General features: G+C 37.8%; 1 protein-coding gene across 5 annotated transcripts; it reads left to right on the top strand.

Moving 5' to 3' along the window:
* Positions 1-3,070: 3,070 nt before the first annotated feature.
* LOC110716007 (jasmonate-induced protein homolog) lies at positions 3,071-7,088 on the top strand. Of its 5 annotated transcripts, XM_021894769.1 has the most exons (5): positions 3,072-3,562; positions 4,959-5,126; positions 5,275-5,463; positions 6,077-6,462; positions 6,658-7,088. In XM_021894769.1, exons 4-5 carry the CDS (start codon positions 6,091-6,093, stop codon positions 6,853-6,855), a joined length of 570 nt encoding a protein of 189 aa, XP_021750461.1. In that variant the 5' UTR covers positions 3,072-3,562; positions 4,959-5,126; positions 5,275-5,463; positions 6,077-6,090; the 3' UTR covers positions 6,856-7,088. The 5 variants fall into 5 exon arrangements, with proteins under 5 accessions (XP_021750550.1, XP_021750461.1, XP_021750506.1 ...); XM_021894858.1 differs by lacking the exons at positions 4,959-5,126; positions 5,275-5,463 and adding an exon at positions 3,805-3,916 and having other exon boundaries at positions 3,071-3,562; XM_021894814.1 differs by lacking the exon at positions 4,959-5,126.
* Positions 7,089-21,654: the final 14,566 nt, after the last annotated feature.

Here is a 21,654-nt window from a genome sequence, read left to right as displayed (position 1 = left end):
ATGCTTTAAATGCTCATGGTGGTAATAATAATTTTGGTAAAGGAAAAAGCTTGTAACAATTGTCATGTGAAGAGTCATATCAAAACCGAGTGTTGGAAATTAAAGAAGAAGAATGAGGAGAAGTCCAATGAGGACAAATATGCAAATATGGCTAACAACGATGATGATTATGATTAGCACTTTAGGGTTACGAGCTTTGGGGTTGCGGTTTCTACACTCTTTTCATGATAAGTTCCCCTTTGAGATCCCATGATAAAACGAGAAATCGTGTGGATTTTTGGTATGGAGTATATGATAGATTGTTTTTTATTTTTGCTTGTAATAAAGTAGCAATCTTGGTTATGCATTAGATTTTGTTCTATTTATGCTATTTCTTATCTCAATTTTGGTACTTTTATGATTTATTTAGTACAATTGCAATTTGAAAATTCTTGATGTAATTTTTATTTTTCTAGAATTGCTTAAGTTTTTTAGTTTGATTTTTTGAGATGAAGAAGTGTTTGAAGAGAGTTTGGTCAATTTTGATAAGCATGCTTGGCGTCGGGACATTATACTCTCAATCTAGGCCATGTGATGGTTTTGTGTACGGAATTTTGTGTTCGGAGACGCACCGGTTCACAAGTTATGGAACATGTCCGTTTGGTGATAGCCTAATGTGAGTAGGCTTATGGAGTTTATGTTTAAGGTGGAGGTTTTATGTTTTATTATGAGCATTACTTCTTGGTTTTTGGTTCAAGGTGGAGTTACCTTGTTTTTTTGGTCAATTTCAAGTCAAGGTGAAGATTGTTAAATTGTGACTCAAAATCTAGTAGGGCTGTTTTTGAACGCTTATATTTCTCAAACTACAACTGATTTTGAGGTGATTCAAGTTGGAGGTGGTAGATTGGTTCAAGAGCTTTCCAACAATAGGTCATATGCCCCATTCCAATAAAAAACGAGAAAGTTATGACCGTTTTACGAAAATCTGACGAAGCTGGAAATTTGCAACGAGGCTGCGAGCTATAGCTCTATGCGAGTGAGCTATAACTCGGCCCTATGAGGACTTGCGGCAGGCATGAGCTAGCTGTCGATCTATAGCTCGGTAGTTAGGTTATTCTAGGATAATTTATGGAATATTTCCTAAAATTATATCTTTTCTATGACGGCTATTTGAATATACTTGGGGAACAATTTTAGGGTTTTATTAGGGTTTCCTTGTGTTATAAAAGGACCCTTTAGTTGATCAATTAAATCATAACTTTTGAGCCATTAGATTTAGGACTTCTTGTATTATTCTCTTGTTTCTTTCTCCATTATAGTGATCTCGAATCCCCCACCCGTGGATGTAGGTTTATTTTGATCGAACCACGTAAATCCTTGTGTTCTTTGTATATCTTCTTTCTTGTTTTTCTCGTCCTTAATTTTATTGACTTGTTCCGCATTAATCAAGTACAATTACACCCTTATTTCCTAACAAAGAGGATACCAAGTACGAGTGTATTATTAGTCCTAAAATAATTGCAAATTTTAGCATTGCAAAGTCAACCTTTGTATATTTTGGACCTTATTGGTTTAAAAATCATGTGGTACTATACAAGTATAAACATTGTCAAATGATACCATCTAAACTATCTTTGATAAAAGATTAGAGTAGACTATTTCAAACTATATTTTTGTTTTAGATGTTTAATAGCACGATTGGATGAAACTAGCTTAGTTTGAAAGATGGTATCAACTATCCTAAATGTGGAAAATATTCGCATCTACATAATTTTAAATGTTGTTTGACAACATCGGCAAATACAGATAAAAAGGAAAATCTAATTTGTTATGGGTATATACTATATATTATACTTCCTCTATTTTAATTTAGTTGCAACACACCTTTTGGGCACACATTTTAATAAAGATATTAGACTAGGTAAATAGATAAATTAATTTACAAAATTTTACCACCTATAAGAAGAAAGGGATAAGTTGCTACTGTTTAAATTTTATAGCTTAATTAATTTGTTTACCTAATTTAATCACCTCCTTAAAAAGCGTGATAAAAGTTGTGTTGCAAGTATAAAAAAACACAAATTTTTTAAAAAATCGGGTGTACAATAATTATTATACATCCATTATAAAGATAACCTAAAGTGATTAAAAGTTACCCCTGAAATGAATAAAAGTTACCCCAATATGCGTTAAAGTAACCCAATTCAAATAAAAATTATCTACGCTTTATTAGTAAAGAATCACATTTTAAATGACTAAAAATCAATTATTAGTGATTGAATGTAATTAAATTACCTTTATAAAACTTTTCTTGTTGTTGATTTATATAAAAATTGTATTATGTTTAAAGTTACCCAAAAAAACAAAAAATTACCCTTAAATTAGCTAAAAATTATCCTTATACTGCTCAATGTACACTAATATTAGTGTAAACAGGATTTATACAAAAGTTTTTGATAAAAAAATCAGAGGAAGTATATAATACTCATATAAGACTCCGCAAAATGGCCAATGTAGTAAGGTCCTATTCATATTTGGCCGGTCATTTTATCAAGTCATTTCAGCTCAATCAAAGCAGTTTCGATTTTAATCTAATAACTTTTAAAATAATATAAATCATTTATGCATGTCAACCAAACCATATGCTCATATACTGGTATTTAAATCAAATCGAAGAGTTGAATCTGTACCGTGTTTGTTAAGAATTTGTGTAAGTGGAGTAAAATTTAAAGCATGATTCACAAACAATAAGGTTCAAATATTGGAGATAATAGGAAAATTGGCTGTATAATGGAGATAATTGAACAGTTGGTTCCAACTATCTCGTTTTTCTTTTCCTATTAAATTGATTTTTTTCATGTATACTACTCTGGGAATCTACATGTAATTAAATAACATTGTTGATGTAACAATCAAAGCCTTCACCAATTCAAATATGTATGATGTATAAACATTCAATCATTAAAAATAAAAGTAGATGTATAATTCGTATTAGACAGGCAACTTGTTTTATTTTTTAGTTCGTATTTGTTTGTCAACTTTTTTTTAATGTTTTATGAGGCCTATAAATACCATAAGCTAGGGTCTTGCAATGTGCATCAACAACAATTACAACGTTTTGTTAGTTTGCAATCTTTTACGCATTATAAATACTCTTTTAAGGTAATTTCTTCCTTTAACCTTTTTATTGTGTTCTTTTAGAGGGAATTCATATTTATCTCCTCGATAAACAGCTGATGTTTATCCGGGGTTATTATCATAAGTTTGTTGGGAATAGTAAGGGTATTGATGTAAAATTCCCACGCACTAAAGTTGACAGCCGTTTTGACTGTTAACCCTGGATAACCCAAGGTAAAACTAAGGTTGGTTAACCACAATAGAGGAATGAAGAGAGGAGAAGAGAGAGGAAACCCGCAACGACCTTAGGACCTTAGGATCTTCGTCGTTGGTTAAGTCTGAAAGGCGTAGGAACTTCAGGCAGGCGGCGGCGAGTTTACGACCTTCAGGCGTGGGCGATTGTGGCGGTGGCGGTGGCGTGGGCGATTGGAGTCGGTCACGGTTGAGCAAGTGGCTGCGCTATCCTGTAAGTTACTCAAAGTTTTCTATCGATCTTTTATTAGTTTTGATCGGTTTTGTATTTGATTTTGAACTTAATCTCAGTTACGTATTCAATGAAAACTAGAGATTTTCAATTTTGATAATGAATTTTTTGTAATTAGATTTTCGATTTCAATTTGTTGTAATTAGATTTAGCTCATCTTCATCCCCTATCTGTGATTGTTGAACAAAACGTTCAAAAAAGTGAAAAAAAGTTGTCACGTGCAGCTCTGCAACTAACCATGGTTAACATCGACCTAACTCCGTCAAAAGAGGCTTAGCTGCCGTTAAGACCCACCTTCCACGTTTCATCTGACACATGTGCTTACTTTATCCGCATGTAAGCAATCTAGCAATTTCTAACTTATCTGTCACATGTTATCTTGCAAATATTTACGTAAGTGCCATCCGATAAACAAGATATGTTTATCGAGGAGATAAATGGGGGGCTCCTCGTTCTTTTATACGAAGTATATTGGTTAGTATTCTAGCTAGTACGTAGATCGAATTCATTTGAACTAATTATTTTATTTCTCCAAATTCTTTCTAATCCCTTTTTTTCATTTCGTCGATAAGTTTTGAAAAAGATTTTAATGATTAAATACGGTACAAATTAAACACTAAAATAAAACTAAGAATGAAAATTGATCTACAATCTATATGAACAAGTGTCCTAATATACTTGATTGTATTTCAATGTTTTAGGTGTTGTTACTTATTATATATGCAAACTACTGATCATAGTTATAGTCTTTGTTTAAAATGTTAGTGTGAGTCTGAACTATACTCCCTCCGTTTTAAAATACTTTCTCCATTTTTTCATGCGTGGAATAATAAAAAATTATAAAAAAGTAAAAGTAGTGGAGAAGATTGGAGGAGAGAAAATATATGGTTGGTCCATTAGGTGAGAGAAATTAGTTAAATATTGTAAAAACTTTCCAAATAAAGAAACGGAGCAAGTATTTAAAAACAGACGATAAAGGAAAGTGGAGCGAGTATTTAAAAACGGATGGAGTACAAGTTATTTGACATTATATAGAGTTAAGGTAATAATTGGGGATTAAAGTTTTATACTTTTCACCTTTTGGGACCCGAAGTTTTTTCTTTCACCGTTTGGGACCTAAGAAAGAATTTTAAACAAATAAATTAACTATGGTTAAGCATTGGGACCCACTAATTATTTTAGGTTTAATTTATTTGTAAAGAGAATTTTTATTGGTTTCTGCAAAAAAAAAAAAAAAAAAAAAAAAAAAAAGAGTAACCGTGTTTACCCAAAAAAAATTAAAAAAAGGTGTCTTTTTAACTCTCATTGTTCATCAGAGTACTCCTTCATCATCAACCTCCCTTTGAAAAAAAAATTGAAGCTTTGAAGCTGATTTTAGTGCAGATAATTAGCGGTATATTAAGCATCTTAACACAATTCTACCTCAATCAAGTCATGCATTTGTACCAAGTCAGTCAAGTCATGGATCAAACACAAATCAATTAACACAACAAAGTTAATTGTACAATGGACCAACAAGGTTGTTCTAATTTCATTAAAATGCAAGGTAAGAAAACCATCTTCTTAATTCAATTATGCAACAACAAATTAATGCCGAAAGAACAAATACACAGAGTAGAAAAAAATTGAAATTTGTAAATTTTTCACTACATCTCCTGTTTGGCTGTTTCACCATTTCATACTTTTGATTGTAGGCTGAAACATTGGTTTTGGGAGAGCAAGAAAAGGGAATTTGGGGAAGAAAAAAAAAAACCAAAGTAAATATGATATGAAGAAAGCTTGCTGCTATTTTTGGATGTTGGAAGCTGCATGATGTTGTGGATGTTGGATGCTGTTGTTTTTGTTTTGAAATTTTGGATTGTGGTTTGCTATTTTAGTTTAAGGTAAAAAACTTGAACATAGAAGGCTTTTTTTTTTTTTTTTGCTTAAAAAATTCTATACCTAAAGTACCCGATGTTTTTTTGGTTTGGAATATATATATATATATATATATATATATATATATATATATATATATATATATATATATATATATATATATATATAACTCCAATTAATGCTCAAGTTGGTTAGTAAATTTTTCAGATGGGTTAAATGGCTTGAAATTTAACTACAGGTCCCAAACGGTGAAAAAAAAAGTTTAGGTCCCAAAAGGTGAAAAGTATAAAACTTTAGTCCCTAATTATTACCTTAACTACTCACATTTTATACAAGTTTTTGAAGATTTTAACTTTTGAAAGTTTAAAAAAGGAATTTTTGGCCTAGTCATTTCATATAAATTTTTGTAAAAATAATCATACAAGTATATTGTATAATGGATATGTATATCAATATTTGGGTTGATGGTCTCACGGTGAAACAGTCCGACTCACCCAATTTTGTGTGCAATATAATGGAAGTATGTCAATTATTAAGAGTTTATTCTTGCTTGCTGTGAATGATATTAACTTCCAGACTATATAAATGCATGGAAATTGCATGATATAAAAATTGAAGGTACATAAGAAAAAATGGCATCAAGCACCAATAATATCGAGTTGAGCAGCCAACAGAAAGCGGAGTTGGATGAGATGATCAAGGAAGCCGAAAACTCGTGTCTCTCGGACGAAATATTTACTCGTGTGATCGTGTTAGAAGGCTACTTATCAAAGAGTATATTATTACTAAGACCATTGAACCTTATTGATTCCAACCTATGGGCTGGAAACACTGCCAAAGACTATCCACATACTCTTGATGGTCCAATTAGTAGTACCTTTACACAAGCTTCTGTAAAGGATGATGGCATTATGGCGGCGGTGGTGTATGCCGGCAAGAACATTGTTGGCGTTGAATGTGGATGGCTTCTTGCTTGGGCCGACTCTAAGGCTAATGGAAAGAGGGTAAGTACACAAACATTCAATTTTATTTTACATTCATTTTATTCCATGATTTGGTCTTATGACATAGTATAAAACATATTTCTGGACCTGAACTGTCAGATAGATTTAGCGTTATCATCTTATAACTTATTTCAAATCGGATCACGTGGTATAAGAAAACTAAATGTTTTTTTTTTTGTTATGTAAATGGGGCAGCTTTACGCAGAGTGTGGTGACATAAGCAAATACAATTGCATCGACTGGGGATGTATTGAAGAAAAACTGAATAACTCAAAGAAATTGGCAATTATTGTTAGTGACCACGAAACTGGAACTTCGGTGCAAGCTACGCTGTCTGGCGTGGACTTTCCGTTGCAGACTCAAGACAAGCTTGGTGCAATCTTCTACGGCTAAACAAGCTCCCTACTAAGATTAACATAACAGTTTATTTGGACTGTGGATTACTCTGCTTGTTACTCTGTTACAGTACATTCTAATATATATTCGTATGATTTTTATTGAGGGGAATTATTTCTTATTTTCTTCTTGTAAGAAATGCAAGCGTCCATTTACATTGTATCATTCCTTGGTTTCTATATCCTTAGCTTGTTGCTAAATAAAAAAGCCCCCTCTTTCTTTTTCGTAAATGATTTTTTTTTTCTTTTTTCAAGAAGATATATACTTCCTCCGTTCTTTTATTATTGCACCACATGCCTAGGAAATTTCACAAATATTGCACCATTTCCATTTAAAGAAACAAAATATTTGTGTTCACACTGTAAATATCCAATATACTCTTACTTTTAACACTTGATTCTTTAATGTTTACATCACATGGCCTTATTTGTACTTTTACCCTTCTCTCTCCTCATTTTTCCCACAACCAAAAAATGTGAGCCAATATGTACGGTGCAATAATAAAAAAACGGAGGAAGTATAAATTTTGAGTTACATACAATTTAGTGAGACCGTGTAATTGAATCTCATCACTAACTGGCTAAAGGCTAAAGCTACAGTTGGTTTTTATAAAATACGCAGTATATGCTTTAATTACGTTGTATGTAACAATGTTGTTGTAAAGGTACAAAAAAAATTCAGCCTGTCTTGTGTGTGACTAAGCATACCGTGTGGCTACTCGTAAAAAAGCAAAATAATAATTATAAAACTGATCAAGTAATAACCGCTCTAATACTGACCGAGTAATCTCTATAACACTAACAACCCTATAACACTGATGAAGTAATCCCTATAATACTAACAGAGTAACCATATAACATAGACAAAATAACCCTTTTTATACCAAGTAACTAACTCTTATTATTCTAACGAAGTATGTAACCCCAATAACACATAATAATTTGTAAAGAATTTTATTTTGCTTCATCAATCTAGATAAAGATCATACGTGATAAATACTACACTAAACACTAATTAAGATAAAAAAAAAAATCAAGATTTAATTTGATTGACAAGATATAGTATAACAATTTTTTTTTTTTTTTCCGTACGTTGAAACATAATTGTAGACACCCATTTGTGTCTCCCCAAAACCAAACCCAGTGATCAGTACCTTTCAGGTCGAATCATAATCGAATAAAGTGAAAGTGTGGAAAGTTTAGTGTTTTAATTTATTTTCTCTTTTCTCTATTTTTGAAAACTTATTTTAAGAAAATAGTCAATCCAGTTTGGTTGGTCCATGATATGGGTCCAATAGTAGTGTAGTTGGATGGGGCTTGACAAGAGCTTTCCAACGATATATTATAAGCCCAATTCCGATGAATATTGAGGAAGTTATGGCCAATTTACTAAACTGGGCCCGGTTTGAGCCTTATATGCGGTCCAATGATCTAGGGGAGGGCTTAATATGATTTATCATTCCTTATGCAATTAGGAATGGTTTTAGTCTTCTAAATTCTTCTAGAAAGTTTTTTTCGTTCCTAATTCAATCAGCATTGATAAATTGACTTTTGTTGACATTTCAGAGTTTTAATTAAAATCAAAGAGCATTTTTGAGGGAAATACGATTTTATCCTCCTGTACGGAAATTTTTATCTGATTTTAAGAAAACGCGTGATTTCCGGAATCAGCGCCAAACGCCAGCTGTAGCGCCTGGCGCCAATGGCCAGCGTTGGCGCCAACTCAGTTTTATCTGCGCCAGACTCTGTTTTGATATTTTATCTTTTTGGTTGATTTTCTTTATAAATAACGTCGTAAAAAACTCCGTTTTCGATAACCATTTTTCACCTACAATAATCAATTATAACCAGTTCTCTTCTACAATCTACCAACTCTCATCAAGATTCTCTTGATTTCTCTCTCTTTTCTAAACTAGCTTCTCTCAAATATAAAAATTCCGCATTCATTAGATCTAGAAACACCTATCCATATTCGAAGTTGCCTTCGCCCTAGACGTGAAAGGTTTTAATTTCTGAGGGTTTGGTCCCAAATCTCTCTTTCAATTATTTGATTTAATTTAATTGTTTATTATTTTCCTTGAAGTTACTAACGTGTGTATTTTGTTATTAGAAAGAGGTATGAGGCATCAAAGTAAGTACTTTAATGGTTTTTATTGATGGTATGATACAGAGTTCATGCTTAGATTGTTATTATGATTCCTAGTATCATGTCTAGGGTAATTTTAATATCAAGTATGATTAAAAGTATGATGCTTCCTATGTTAGTTATTCCTAATATTTATGATTGTCAGTATCATGTTAGGGTTAAAGCTTTGATTTTTATTGCTTAGTGACATGCTAGGGTTTGTTATTAATCTTGTTAGTATCATGTCTAGGATCTTGCTATGCTTTAACATGATTATTATTATGATTAATATGATTGTTATTATGATGATTATTGTTTTGATTATTATTATGATTATTCTTTATGATTTATGATTATAATTGTTATAATTATTGTTATGATGATTATGATTGTTATGATTATAATTTTATTATGACGATTATCATTATGTTGCTTGATATATTTATTTTTATTGCTTGATCACGCCTTTTATGCATGTTTAAAGGGAATTGGTACTTGTAATCACGCTTAATAAGATAATTAATAATCTTGTTAGGGTTAATATGGTTATAATTCAAGTGATCGCCAATAATAGATTTATTTGTGCATTAAATTCAACTAACATAGATAAACAGGTTTAGGGTTAATCCTATTGATTGCATGTTAGTCAGAAAGTGCACATGAATACGATCAGAATAAAGTAGAGGCCTATTATTAGGGCAGGTTCAATCTCTTTTAGGTTGGATTTGTACCTTCATCCCTGAACCCTATTTGGTTCAAGACCTTATGGAGTTGACGATCTCTTTGATCGTTAAAGGGTGTAACCATAACCCTGTGAACGGTTTACATGCAAATTCCTAAAACTTGTTGGCGACTCTTTTGCTCTATCTTCTTCCCTTTTGGACGCCACCGTACTTTAGTGTATGATCACAGTGGGATTCAAGCTAGGGGTTAACGCTTGAAATTATTCCCTACAATAATTAAAAAACTTTCATTTGTTAAAATTTTAGACAAAGTCCTATAACACCGTGTGGTTGGCCATTGTGAGGGTTACTTCATGAATGGTATAGAGGTTACTCAATAAGTGTTATAGAGGTCAATTCGTCAGTGTTACAGGGGTTACTCGATTAACAGTGTTTTAGGGGTTATTCAATGAGTATTATACAAGAATTACTTAGTGTTATAAAAGTTACTTTGTTCTTTTACAAGCGGTCACATGATATGGTCAGTCACATACAAAACGTATTAAATATTTTATACTTGCTTACTTATGACGAAATCAATTATCTTATTCTAATTTAGTTTTTCTAAATATGTATTACATAGTATTCTATGTGAGAATACAACAGAACGTTCCCTAAGGCCCTGTTCTCTTCAGATTATTTTCATTTCAGTTCAGTTCAGTTCAGTTCTAATAAGTTCAGTTCATTTCTGTTTAGTTCAGCTTAGTTCTGTCAATCAGAATAGACCCTTACATAGACATATAGGTAGAATAAATAGATGTTTTAAAAATCTATTAAAAAGGTCATTTTAAGGGTAGAGTTTGTGGTAAACGTCTTTATATACAACTTGGTATTCACCCCATGTCTGATGTCTCCATCTAATTAGTGTATTTTTAAGACCTGAATATAATATTATATGCGAGTAATATTTATTGACATTAAGGTCATCTTATTTTATAAAGCATTTCATCATTTTTCTAAGTAAGATCTTTTTTTTTTTTTTTTTTGAAGTCTTTTAAATTAAATTTTCCTTATCAGTATATAGCTGGCGGTTTTCGTTTAATTATTTGTTTATGATATTTTTTGAGAATGGTTTAAATTTTTGATCTATGGATGGGCGGCTATGCGGCTAGCTATGCCCTTCTTCAACCCATATGAGAGATGTTCGACTCTAAAATATTTTTTAAACTTGCACCGTTTTTATTTTAATCTTTTTATTTACTATTTATATGGGCAAAGTTATAAAACTTTGATTGTGTTTTGTAGTTATGTTATAAGAAAAAAATATATATGTGAATATGTGATATTGCTATTAATATGAATTTGTTAATAATGTACTCGGGTCGGGTTTGATGAGGTCGGGTTATGGGTCTATTTCAAGGTTAAATCATGTGAATTTAATGCGTTCTTAACTTCTTACCAGTTGAAATCTGAATCGAATTTTATTGGATCTAGTTAGATGGGTTAGTTTTGACACCTAGTATGATATAAATCAATTACGTTAATAAAACCAAAATCTCATATGATGATATTAATTAGAACTGAATTTTGAAACTGTAAAGAATTGGTTTATACTAAGTATCATTGAAACTTTGAAAGCATGAATTCCCTAATGATTTGTGTAATTGTTGCAGAGAATAGAATATTAGCTAAATATATCTTGTTGTAAAAAAAATTACCTAAATATACAAATTTATACTTCAGCACTCCTCATCTATTTTTAAGTAGGGTGACCTACGCGCGCGATGCGTGTAAAGAAGTTAGTTCTTGTAGAGAAATTGTATTGGCGTGTATTTACGCCTTTAGTATGGGTGGTAGACCTTGCTAGTTTTAATGCGTACTGTTTGGTCTACGTATCTATGTGGTGACTTTGTAAAAGTATAAAAAAAAAGCCATTAAAATATTTTATGACAATTATTTTTTGAAACCCTCAAAAGTTTGACAATGTTATTTTAAAATTATTATTAAATAATATTTAATTGATTTGCATCCCTTCATATGTTAAACTATTGTTAGTGTAGAACTCTTAATTGATTTGCATGATTCAATAATATCTAGTGTGTTTTTCTTCAAATGAATTTTTTTGAGCTCTGGTCATACAGAGTAATAATATGTGAAATATTTGTTTTAGCTAAAAACTTAATTAACTAAGTTCTTTAATGTTCTACTTCCATCTAATATCTATATCTAATACTAAACCAGTAACTACTTAGTTATATTTTCCTCGTAAATTCTCTCCATAATTAATACTCCATACCAGTTTTTTTCCTTTCGATTTCCCTTGATTTAAGGATTTTTAAGATCTTTACATACACCTCTTGATTATATCTGCTTAAATATCACTATTTGACATGAATCTCATTCAAATTCCATAACATTATTTATGTGCCACCAAACAATACACAAATGAAATTCTAATAAACCTTAACAATGATGTTGCAATTAAAGGACGACACGAATTTAAATAAGAAGAGAAACTACAAAGGAGTAATATTAAACAATCTCTTGGTAATAAATAATCTCTTCATAAATGCATTTTTTTTCTTTTTAAATTATAATAATAACATATAAAATATAATTTTTATATTAAAAAAGGCATTTTTTTTTCTTTTTACATAATAATAATAATAACATATAATAATAATGACATGTGAAAAATACTTTTATATTAAAATTAAGGCATTTTAAGTTTTTGAAAAAAAAAACTTTGAATTATTTGATGATATGTTTAATGAAAAAAAAACATTAAATCGTAGTAATTTTTATTTTTTTTTGGTGTTTAGAGAGCCACAAGGGCAGGGTGAGAATCGATCCCAGGACCTCTTAGAATCGGGAGGGAGGGAAGCTCTAACCACTTGATATATCCCTCACTCTCTCTTAAATCGTAGTATATTAATGAGAGCAAACATATCATTGAGGGTAAAAAAGTAAATACATATGTTTGTAAATATTTTTTAGGGTATATTTGGTAACACAATATTTCTAAGAGTTATCTTCTACTTTTTATAATATTGGGATATATAATTACTTCAGCACTCCTCATTTATTTTTAATATTATTACTTACAAGTTGCAAAAATGTAATACTTGTATTTTTTTTTTTAAACGTCGTCTCTATGGCGAAGCTTTCACCAACTACGTATGCAAAACTTGACGTACAGTAATTATAATATTTCTAGCTAAACAAAGTATTACAAAAACTGACTAGTAACTTGTCTAATTTATTACTCTGTATTTGCTGGGTCAAATATTTTATTTTGATAAATTGTTTTATGAAATGAGATGATTAAGGCCTATAAATACCCACATGATAGGGTCTTGTAATTGTGCATCAACACCTTACTTGTTTGCAAGCTTCTAAGGAGTTCTAAGTAAATACACTCTTTTGAGGTAATTTCTTCCTTTTGTCTTTCTATAGTTTCGTCTTACATACGAGTATGAAGTACTTTGTATCAAGCTAAGCTTGCTCGGTGGGAAAGATTGCGTTTAATTCTCACTAGAAGCACTTTGAGGGTGGGGATCCCTTATTCTTCCCCTCCTCACTCTCAAATTGTTTGACCCACATATAATGGACCAAAAAATCGTAAGGATTGAGGATCGGTCAGAATCCTTCTTCTACACGTAATAAAATAAAAATGAAGTACTACATATATTCTATTGTATCATGGTAGCACTATACTATAGTAGTACGTCTTTGGGTCCAATTTATCTAATTGGGCCTAGTCATGTATTTGGGTCCAATTATCTTATTGGGCCTGGTCACTAAATGACTTCATATTTCAAGGTCAAGGCCCGAGCCTCCAATCAAGCCAAGTCAACCAAGAGTCCTTTGGTCCGAATTGCCATGGTCAGCCTATGACTATTTAAAGGCCCAATTGCTCTCCTCTCATCATGTGCAAAGGTATAAAAGCCTTCAATTCATTCATTCATGGACAACACAACAAAGCCTCAAGCATTAAATCTCTTGCATAGCTTTTTCTCTCTAAACACTGTTTGACTTCGGCATCGGAGGGGTCTTCCTCGGATCCACCCCCGAGGCCAGTTTACGTGTTTTAGTTGTGCAGGAAACCTTCGGCCCAGCATCAACTGGACCGGACCAGTCTTCAGCCACTTCAACGGGCCTTCGGCAAGGCCCCATTATTTTCATCCGAAACAATTTGGCGCCGTCTGTGGGGAAGACTTTCAAAAATCTTTAAGCCAAATTTCTAATCAAAATCATCTTGCAATCATCTTAGTAGCAATGGCTAAGAACCGCAAGAGCAAAAGCCTTCGTCAAGGAGCAGGCGAAAAGCCTAAAACTCCTACACCATCGCCCTCACCGGACCAGAACTCTCCCAAGGGTGCCAGTTCAGGGGGAGGATCATACAGGGAGGATTCCCTTTCTCCCGTAATTCACAACTCTCATCATAGGCCGAGTCCCTCTCGGTCTAGCAGAGGTCAGTCCGATCATAGGACTCATTCAGTGCCCCAAAGCCAACCATCGACCGTCCGCTCTCATTCCCACACTCAGCCGAGGACCCCTTTGACGGGGCCCAGTTCGGAGGAGGTGGCGAGGGCACTGGCAGTGCTCATGGAGGCAATGAGGGCACAAAACATGCCTCCACCTCGCGATCGAACTCCTCCGCATACCCGGCATCAGCGGAGGAAGCTAGATCATGATGGCGGGAAACCTCCTTCCTTCCGAGAACTGGAAAAGTGGGAGGAGGATACCTGGAGAACTGAAAGAGAGAAGAAAAAGAACCCTCAAATTTTCAGAGGATCCTCAACCTCTCGACCAGAAACGCATAAGAGCAGCAGCTCAGCTTCTCGGCCAGAATCTGCTCGCCGAAAGCAACCTGAGACTGTTCGCCAAAGCGTCCTCGATCGACTCAGCAGTAAGGAACCGAGCGTGCACAGTCGCCTCTCGTTCCCTGCAGCCGAGGCCCAGAATTCCTAGCCAGGGACGAAAACCACTTCTACCTCTCTAAGAGGGTGGAGCGCGGTCCCTTCGGCCAGGAACAAGGGCAAGGTCGTTATGCTACCCAACAGTTCCCCATTCGAGCAATGGATACTGGAAGAGCACGTGCCCACGGTTAAAATACCGTCGCACATCACATATGATGGGACTTCGGATCCGAAGGACCACATTGCCTCGTATGAGGCTCATATGCATCTTTGCCCCAGATCCGAAGCGACTTGGTGCAAATATTTTCCAACCACTCTCAAGGGGGTCGCGCAAGCATGGATCTCCAAGGGAGTGAAGCAAGGCTCTATAACAGGATGGGATGATCTGTCCTCCAAATTTAGGAGCAAGTTTTCCACGGCAAACCGCCGAGAGAAGACTACTGCAGAACTCATGGGTCTGCAACAGGGGGAGACCGAAAGCCTCCGAGACTATCTGACCCGTTTCAGCAACGAGTCATCCAACTTCTCTCAGCTGGACCAGGGGCTAGCCGTTTTTGCAATGCAGAATGGCCTTCAGCCTGGGAAGTTCCTAGACTTCATGGTCATGCATACCCCGCAGACCTTGGAGGAAGCTCTGAACGCCTCGGATAAATTCATCCGAGCCGAAGAGTGGAACAAAACAAAAACCCAACCTCAATCTGGGGGAGGGAAGCAAAAACAAACACCCTCGTCTGAAGGCCAAGGCCAGAAGACAAAGGGAAAGGCCAAGGCCTCGGAACAATCTTCGGCCAACGAGCCGAAGAAGGAAAAATCTGCCTCATACACAGGCAGATACGAGTCCTACACTCCGCTTTATCTTCCACGCGCCAAAATTTACAGCGTGACAAAGGAAGAGCAGAGTTACCGAAAGCCGAGACCACTCCCAGAGTGGTATCAGCGAAAAAATAAAAATCAGTGGTGCGAGTTCCACGAATCTCCGGGGCATAACATTGAGGAGTGTTCCAACTGAAGGACCAGATCGAGGACATGGTCCGGAAGGGATACTTGAAAAAATACATCGCGGATCACCGCGAGAAAAAGGAGGCCGAGAAGTCAGAAAAGGACCCTCGGCAAGACCTCGACTTCCCCCGGAAGAACAGTAAAAATGCGGAGGGAAAATTCTCTTCGATCAATGTTATCTCGGGAGGAATATGCTCTCGGAGGGAACACAAGCGACACCTTAGGGCTCTGACCCACCAGGTGAACAACGCTGACATTCAGCCTCCCCAGTCGCCGGCGCCGAACATGACGTTCACAGCCGTCGACTGCCGGGGGGTAACGTTCCCTCACGAGGATCCGTTGGTGATCATCACCACGGTGGCCAACCACGACGTCAACAAGGTCCTTGTTGACGGTGGTAGCGGAGCAAACGTTCTGTTCCGAAAGGCCTACAATCAAATCAAGCTGAAGCCCAAGCACCTTACGCCGGTACCCTACCCGGTATCCGGATTCAATGGGGCTTCAACTTATCCAGATGGGAAGGTGACACTTCCTGTCACCATCGGCTGCGATGAGGCAGCCAGGAATGTCATGACTGAATTTTTGGTCATTGACGCTCCTTCAGTGTACAACGTGATCTTGGGGAGACCCATAATTCACGAGATCCAAGGGGTCGTCTCAACTTATCATCAGCTGATGATTTACGTCTCAGACACCGGCTTCCCCGAAAGGATCCAGGGCAGCTAAAAGGACGCCCGAAGGTGCAATTACCTCAAGCCATCCACTAGTCGCCCAGATGACGATGACAAGGATGAGGAGGAGAAAGAAAAAGAAAGAGATCCCAGCATAAAAAAGCCGAAAGGCCTAAGTGCTTCGGCCCAAGGTTCTGTGCCCAGAGAAAAAGGGCTAGAAAGGGAAAAGGCTAGCTCTTCATCTGAGCCGAAAGACTCAGAGAGCCAGCCGAAGAACAAAAAGTCTGGGACGCCTGCTGACATAGACAGCAGGCCAGATTGTGAAGAGTCCAGTCCATCAGCAATGGACATGGACCAGCAGACTGAAACGGTCTAGTTGACCGAAGGAGACGCTGAGAAATGTGTAACAATCGGGATGGACCTTGATCCGAACACCCGTTGTGAACTTATTCAGCTCCTTCGGGACAACAGAGATGTGTTTGCATTCTCGGCAGCTGATATGCCCGGGATAAGTCCATACCTCATCTCCCATAAGCTTAATGTTAACCCAACGTGTCGACCAATTAAGCAAAAGAAGCGGAATTACTCCGCTAATAAGAATCGAGACATTGCAGCCGAGGTCAAAAAGTTGCTGGAGGCAGGCTTCATCGAGCCTTGTCAATATCCAGAATGGCTGGCAAACGTGGTGATGGTTTAGAAGGCCAATGGTACCTGGAGGATGTGCGTTGACTTCACGGACCTAAATAAGGCTTGTCCGAAGGATTTCTATCCCTTGCCGAGGATCGATCAGCTAGTCGACTCGACAGGTGGCCATGCCTTGCTTAGTTTCATGGACACATTCTCGGGGTATCATCAGATCTTCATGCACCCCGACGATCGAGCAAAGACGGCATTCGTCACGAACGCCGGGGTGTACAATTATAAAATGATGCCCTTCGGATTGAAAAATGCGGGGGCAACCTATCAAAGGCTGGTGGATCAAGTTTTCGCCAATCAAAAGGGCCGAAACATGGAAGTCTATGTTGACGATTCGATCGTCAAAAGCAAAAAATCAGAGGACCATGTTAAAGACCTGGCTGAAACCTTCGCCACCTTGAGAAAGCATCAAATGAAGCTGAATCTGAAGAAGTGTGTCTTCGGCGTGAAGTCAGGGAGCATCTGGCTCAACTCCCAACGCTGGCTAGCCTAGCAGAAAGAGAAACTTTGTATCTGTATGTGGCCGTGAGCCCAGCCACCATCAGTGCAGTGCTGCTGAAGGAAGAAATCAAAATTCAGCAACCGATCTATTTCGTCAGTCACACTCTGACGGATGCCGAGACTCGCTACCCTCTACTCGAGAAAGTCGCTTTTGCAGTAGTGGTAGCTGCTCGGAATCTGAGGCCCTATTTTGATTGCCATCAGATAGTAGTCTTAACTGATCAGCCGCTGGAAAAAGTTCTCGGCAAAGTTGAAAAATCTGGTAGGTTGGCCAAGTGGGATTTTGAGCTCACCGAATTCAGCATCAGCTACCAGCCGAGGGCTGCCATCAAGGCTCAAGCTCTAGCGGATTTCTTGGCCGAATGCTCGTACCAAGAGACGCTAGACAATGAAAGGAAAGTCTGGACCGTGTTTACGGATGGATCCTCCACCGTAAATTTTCTTTTAAGGCTTCGAACAACGAAGCTGAATATGAGGCAGCAATCGCTGGCCTAGAATTGTGCATCTCCCTAGAAGCCGAGCATGTCTGCCTGAAAACAGACTCTCAGCTAGTTGCATATCAGATCAGTGGCAGCTACGAGGCCAAAGAGCCCTCCATGATAGCCTATCTTGCCAAGATCAAATCAGTCATTGCAAAGCTGAGAACTTTTGAGGTTCAGCTGATCCCAAGGGGTCAGAATACTCAAGCCGATGCACTCTCCAAACTTGCCAGTTCAACTCTCACTGAGCTGAACAGATCTGTATATGTGGAAGTGCGTCGAGAAAGAAGTGTCAACGAAGCACCTGAAGTGTGCTGCGCTGACCCAGAGCCTAGCTGGATGGACCCCATCCTAGCTTTCAAGCTTCGGGTAGATATTCCCGAAGATAAAATTTTGGCCTCCAAGCTGAAGAGAACCAGTTCAAGGTTCATTGTCTTCAGGGGGGAGCTTCTGAAAAAGTCCTTCTCAGCCCCATTGTTGAAATGCGTGGGACCAATAGATGCAGATTATATTTTACGGGAGATTCCCCTCGGCATCTGCGGGAACCACATCGGGGGAAGGACCTTAGCCCACAAGGCATTGAGGGCCGGATATTACTTGCCCACCATGATCTCAGATGCTAAGGAGCCGGTTCGGAAATGCAAAAAATGTCAAAAATTCGCACCAGTTATCCATCAGCCAGCTACGGTTCTTTAGCCGATCCTTAATCCACTCCCGTTTGCCCAATGGGGGCTGGATATACTGGGACCATTTCCAGATGTTGTGTACCAGAAAAAATGGCTGATAGTCTGTGTTGACTACTTCAGTAAATGGATCGAGGCCGAAGCAGCCTCGAACATTACAGAGCAAACTGTCAGAAAATTTATCTGGCAGAATATCATCACTCGTTTCGGCATCCCGAGAGTATTTGTCTTCGATCATGGGAGGCAATTCGATAACTTACCGCTAAAGCGGTATATAGATCAGTTCGGCATCAAACTGGCATATTCAGCGGTATGCCACCCCCAAAGTAACGGACAAGCCGAAGCTGCAAATAAATAGATCCTAAATGCCCTCAAAAAGAGGGTGGAAGATCAAAAGTCCAAGTGGCTGGAGGAGCTCCCAGGAACCCTTTGGTCCCTTCGGACAACTGAAAAAGAGGCAACGGGCTATTCACCTTTTGAACTGGTGTATGGTGCCGAAGCCGTTCTTCCAATGGAAATCGGCTCTGAGAGTTTACGAGTGCACCACTTCTCGGCTGAGAATGAGCAACTGATGAAGGAATCTCTCGATTTCCTCGACGAAGTAAGAGACTCAGCCCGAGACAGAATGGCTGCTTATAAGCAGAGAATCAACAAATTTTACAACCGAAGGGTCCATGCAAGGCCTCTCAAAATTGGAGACCTTGTCCTTCGGAATGCTGCTGCAGTTCAGAAAGGCCGAATCCATGGGAAACTCTCAGCTACATGGGAAGGGCCTTATGAAATCTGTGATGAGCTTCAACCAGGGACATACCGACTTCGGCAGTTGGATGGAACTGAGTTGAAAAATCACTGGAACGCTGATGTACTGAAGAAATATCATGTGTAAACCCTTCGGGGCAGAACAATCTTTGTAAGTACATTTTGAATTAATGAAAGGCCTTGGAGCCACCATTTATATAAATATTTGCAACTTTTTATTCTTTCAAAGTTTTCTTTGTTCTATCTACTCTTTAAGGGTTTTCATTCAGCCTTGTCTGAAACCTTCGCCTCCGGGTAACTGGGTTTCAGATTGCTGACAAACTCGTCTTTTTAAAGAACACTAGTCTTTCAGCTGAAGTCAAACTTCAGTAAGACTTGTTCTCCAAAGACATGAGTCCATGGACGAGTCTGGGATATTGCCTTAACTGAGCCTTGTATCCCAGAAAGCCATTATCCGAAACATTGCCTTCAGTTGGCCCTGTGTTTCGGATATCCATTTTTTAAAGATAGACAGAAAATCAAGGATAACAGCAACTGTTGGAATTTTTTTTTATTATTATTCAGCCTCGTCTGAAACCTTCGCCTCCGGGTAACTGGGTTTCAGATTGCTGACAAACTCGTCTTTTTAAAGAACACTGGTCTTTCAGCTGAAGTCAAACTTCAGTAAGGCTTGTTCTCCAAAGACATGAGTCCATGGACAAGTCTGGGATATTGCCTTAACTGAGCCTTGTATCCCAGAAAGCCATTATCCGAAGCATTGCCTTCAGTTGGCCCTGTGTTTCGGATATCCATTTTTTAAAAGATAGAGAAACAAAACCCAGCTCAGTAATCCGAAGACTTGAATCTTCATATTTCTAGGGGGGGCAAGAGGCACTACCAGTGCAAGTTTATGTTCAGCAGAATTCTTCAAAGCCGAAAGCTTTTGTACTTAGCAAATTTTTGCGAGAATTTCTCAAGCTCAGAAACAGTAAAACACTCAAAATAAGGCAAAGCAGTTGAAGAAAGGAACATTAGATTAATGATTCATGCTCAGAAAGTGAGCTATAAGTTCAAATAAATTAAAGACTATATCGGCTGCCGAAATATGTACAGAAATAAAAATAAATTGTTTGTACATCAAGGCAAGCTGAAGCAAAAAGATAAGGAAAAAAGAGATTCAGAAAGCGGCAAGTCTGAAATTAAGCGCATGTTGATCCGCAAGATTCTGAAGACGACTGCCCGATTTCCTATGCTTCAGTTGGAGGATCAGGCTGATCAGCCGGGCCAAGCCCCGGGGCAGTCTCGTATCCAGCAGCAGAGGAGGCAGGTTGGGCCCTTGCCTGAGCTTCAGCGGCTCGCTGTTCAGCCTCCAACTCTTGCCGCTCAGCTTCCTCCTCGGCTTGTTCAGCATGAAGGATCTCATGCTCAGCAGGAGTGGCATACAGCATGTGTAGATCTTCGGGGTCCTGAGCCCAAAGCGCGCACTTGGACTAATCCAACGAAGGCTCAGCATGGAGAGCCAACCTCCGAGCCACCTTAAACCCATTAATGTAGCCCATCTCATATTCTTCTTGGGTGTAAAGGCAGACTTGGAGTAGGGCTTCAGCATCAACCAACTTCTTTAGACTCTCCTCCAAATCCTTTTTAGATTTTTCTAACTCTTCTGAGAGTTTAGAGGAAGAAGTCTTCTGCTCATCAAGCTCCAGCTGGACATCGGAAGGTTCGGTTTTGGCTTGGATCAGCTCATCTCCCTTGACTCTCAGCTGATCTTCCAACTCCTTAAGAGCTTCCAGCTTCTGCTGCACTTCAGCTTGTGCAGCAGCTCCTTCTTGAATTCGGCTCTCGATGGCAGCTTTAAATTTGGAGATGTCCACTCCCATTTGCTCTTGAAGGAATTTCTCCCCTTCCATCAGCGGGGGAAAAACTTCCTTCTCCATAGCCGAGCAGAAGGTTTGAATGGCTTCAGCAGCCCTCTTTTCATACTCTTCGCTCTGCTGCTGCTTCTCTTCAGCAGCTTGCTTCTTCAGCTTAGCAAGCTTTGCCTCCTCCCGGGCAATTTTTGCCTCCTCCCAGGCATGCTCCAGCTTGTCTTGGAGGGTGTCAATCAACTCTACAGTAAGAGTCAGATTATGCACAACCTGTTTGTAGGGGCACATCAGTTGAAATAAATAAAGTAATAAAAAAGGGAAAGAGCTAGAAAGGAGGAGAAGAGCTGAGTGAAAGCAAAGCAACTAAAAAGTTAAGTACATGCATCAGCAAACGTTGGTTGTCTCTTGCGGGGTCAGGGACCCTTCGGCTGGATTCTCCTATCCCAGTCGTGG

The sequence above is a fragment of the Chenopodium quinoa genome, unplaced genomic scaffold (genome assembly GCF_001683475.1).
Source record: "Chenopodium quinoa cultivar QQ74 unplaced genomic scaffold, ASM168347v1, whole genome shotgun sequence".
In the NCBI taxonomy this organism is placed as follows: Eukaryota; Viridiplantae; Streptophyta; class Magnoliopsida; order Caryophyllales; family Amaranthaceae; genus Chenopodium; species Chenopodium quinoa.
Note: the sequence above shows the minus strand (reverse complement) of the source record. Positions and strands in the feature narration are given on the sequence as shown.

What these genes read in the sequence shown, in the direction of transcription:
- LOC110716007 (XM_021894858.1), top strand. Translation starts at nt 6,091, where the DNA reads ATGGCATCAAGCACCAATAATATCGAGTTGAGCAGCCAACAGAAAGCG. An exon ending in CTAAGGCTAATGGAAAGAGG is followed by an intron (nt 6,463 to 6,657) that starts GTAAGTACACAA and finishes TAAATGGGGCAG; the next exon opens with CTTTACGCAGAGTGTGGTGA.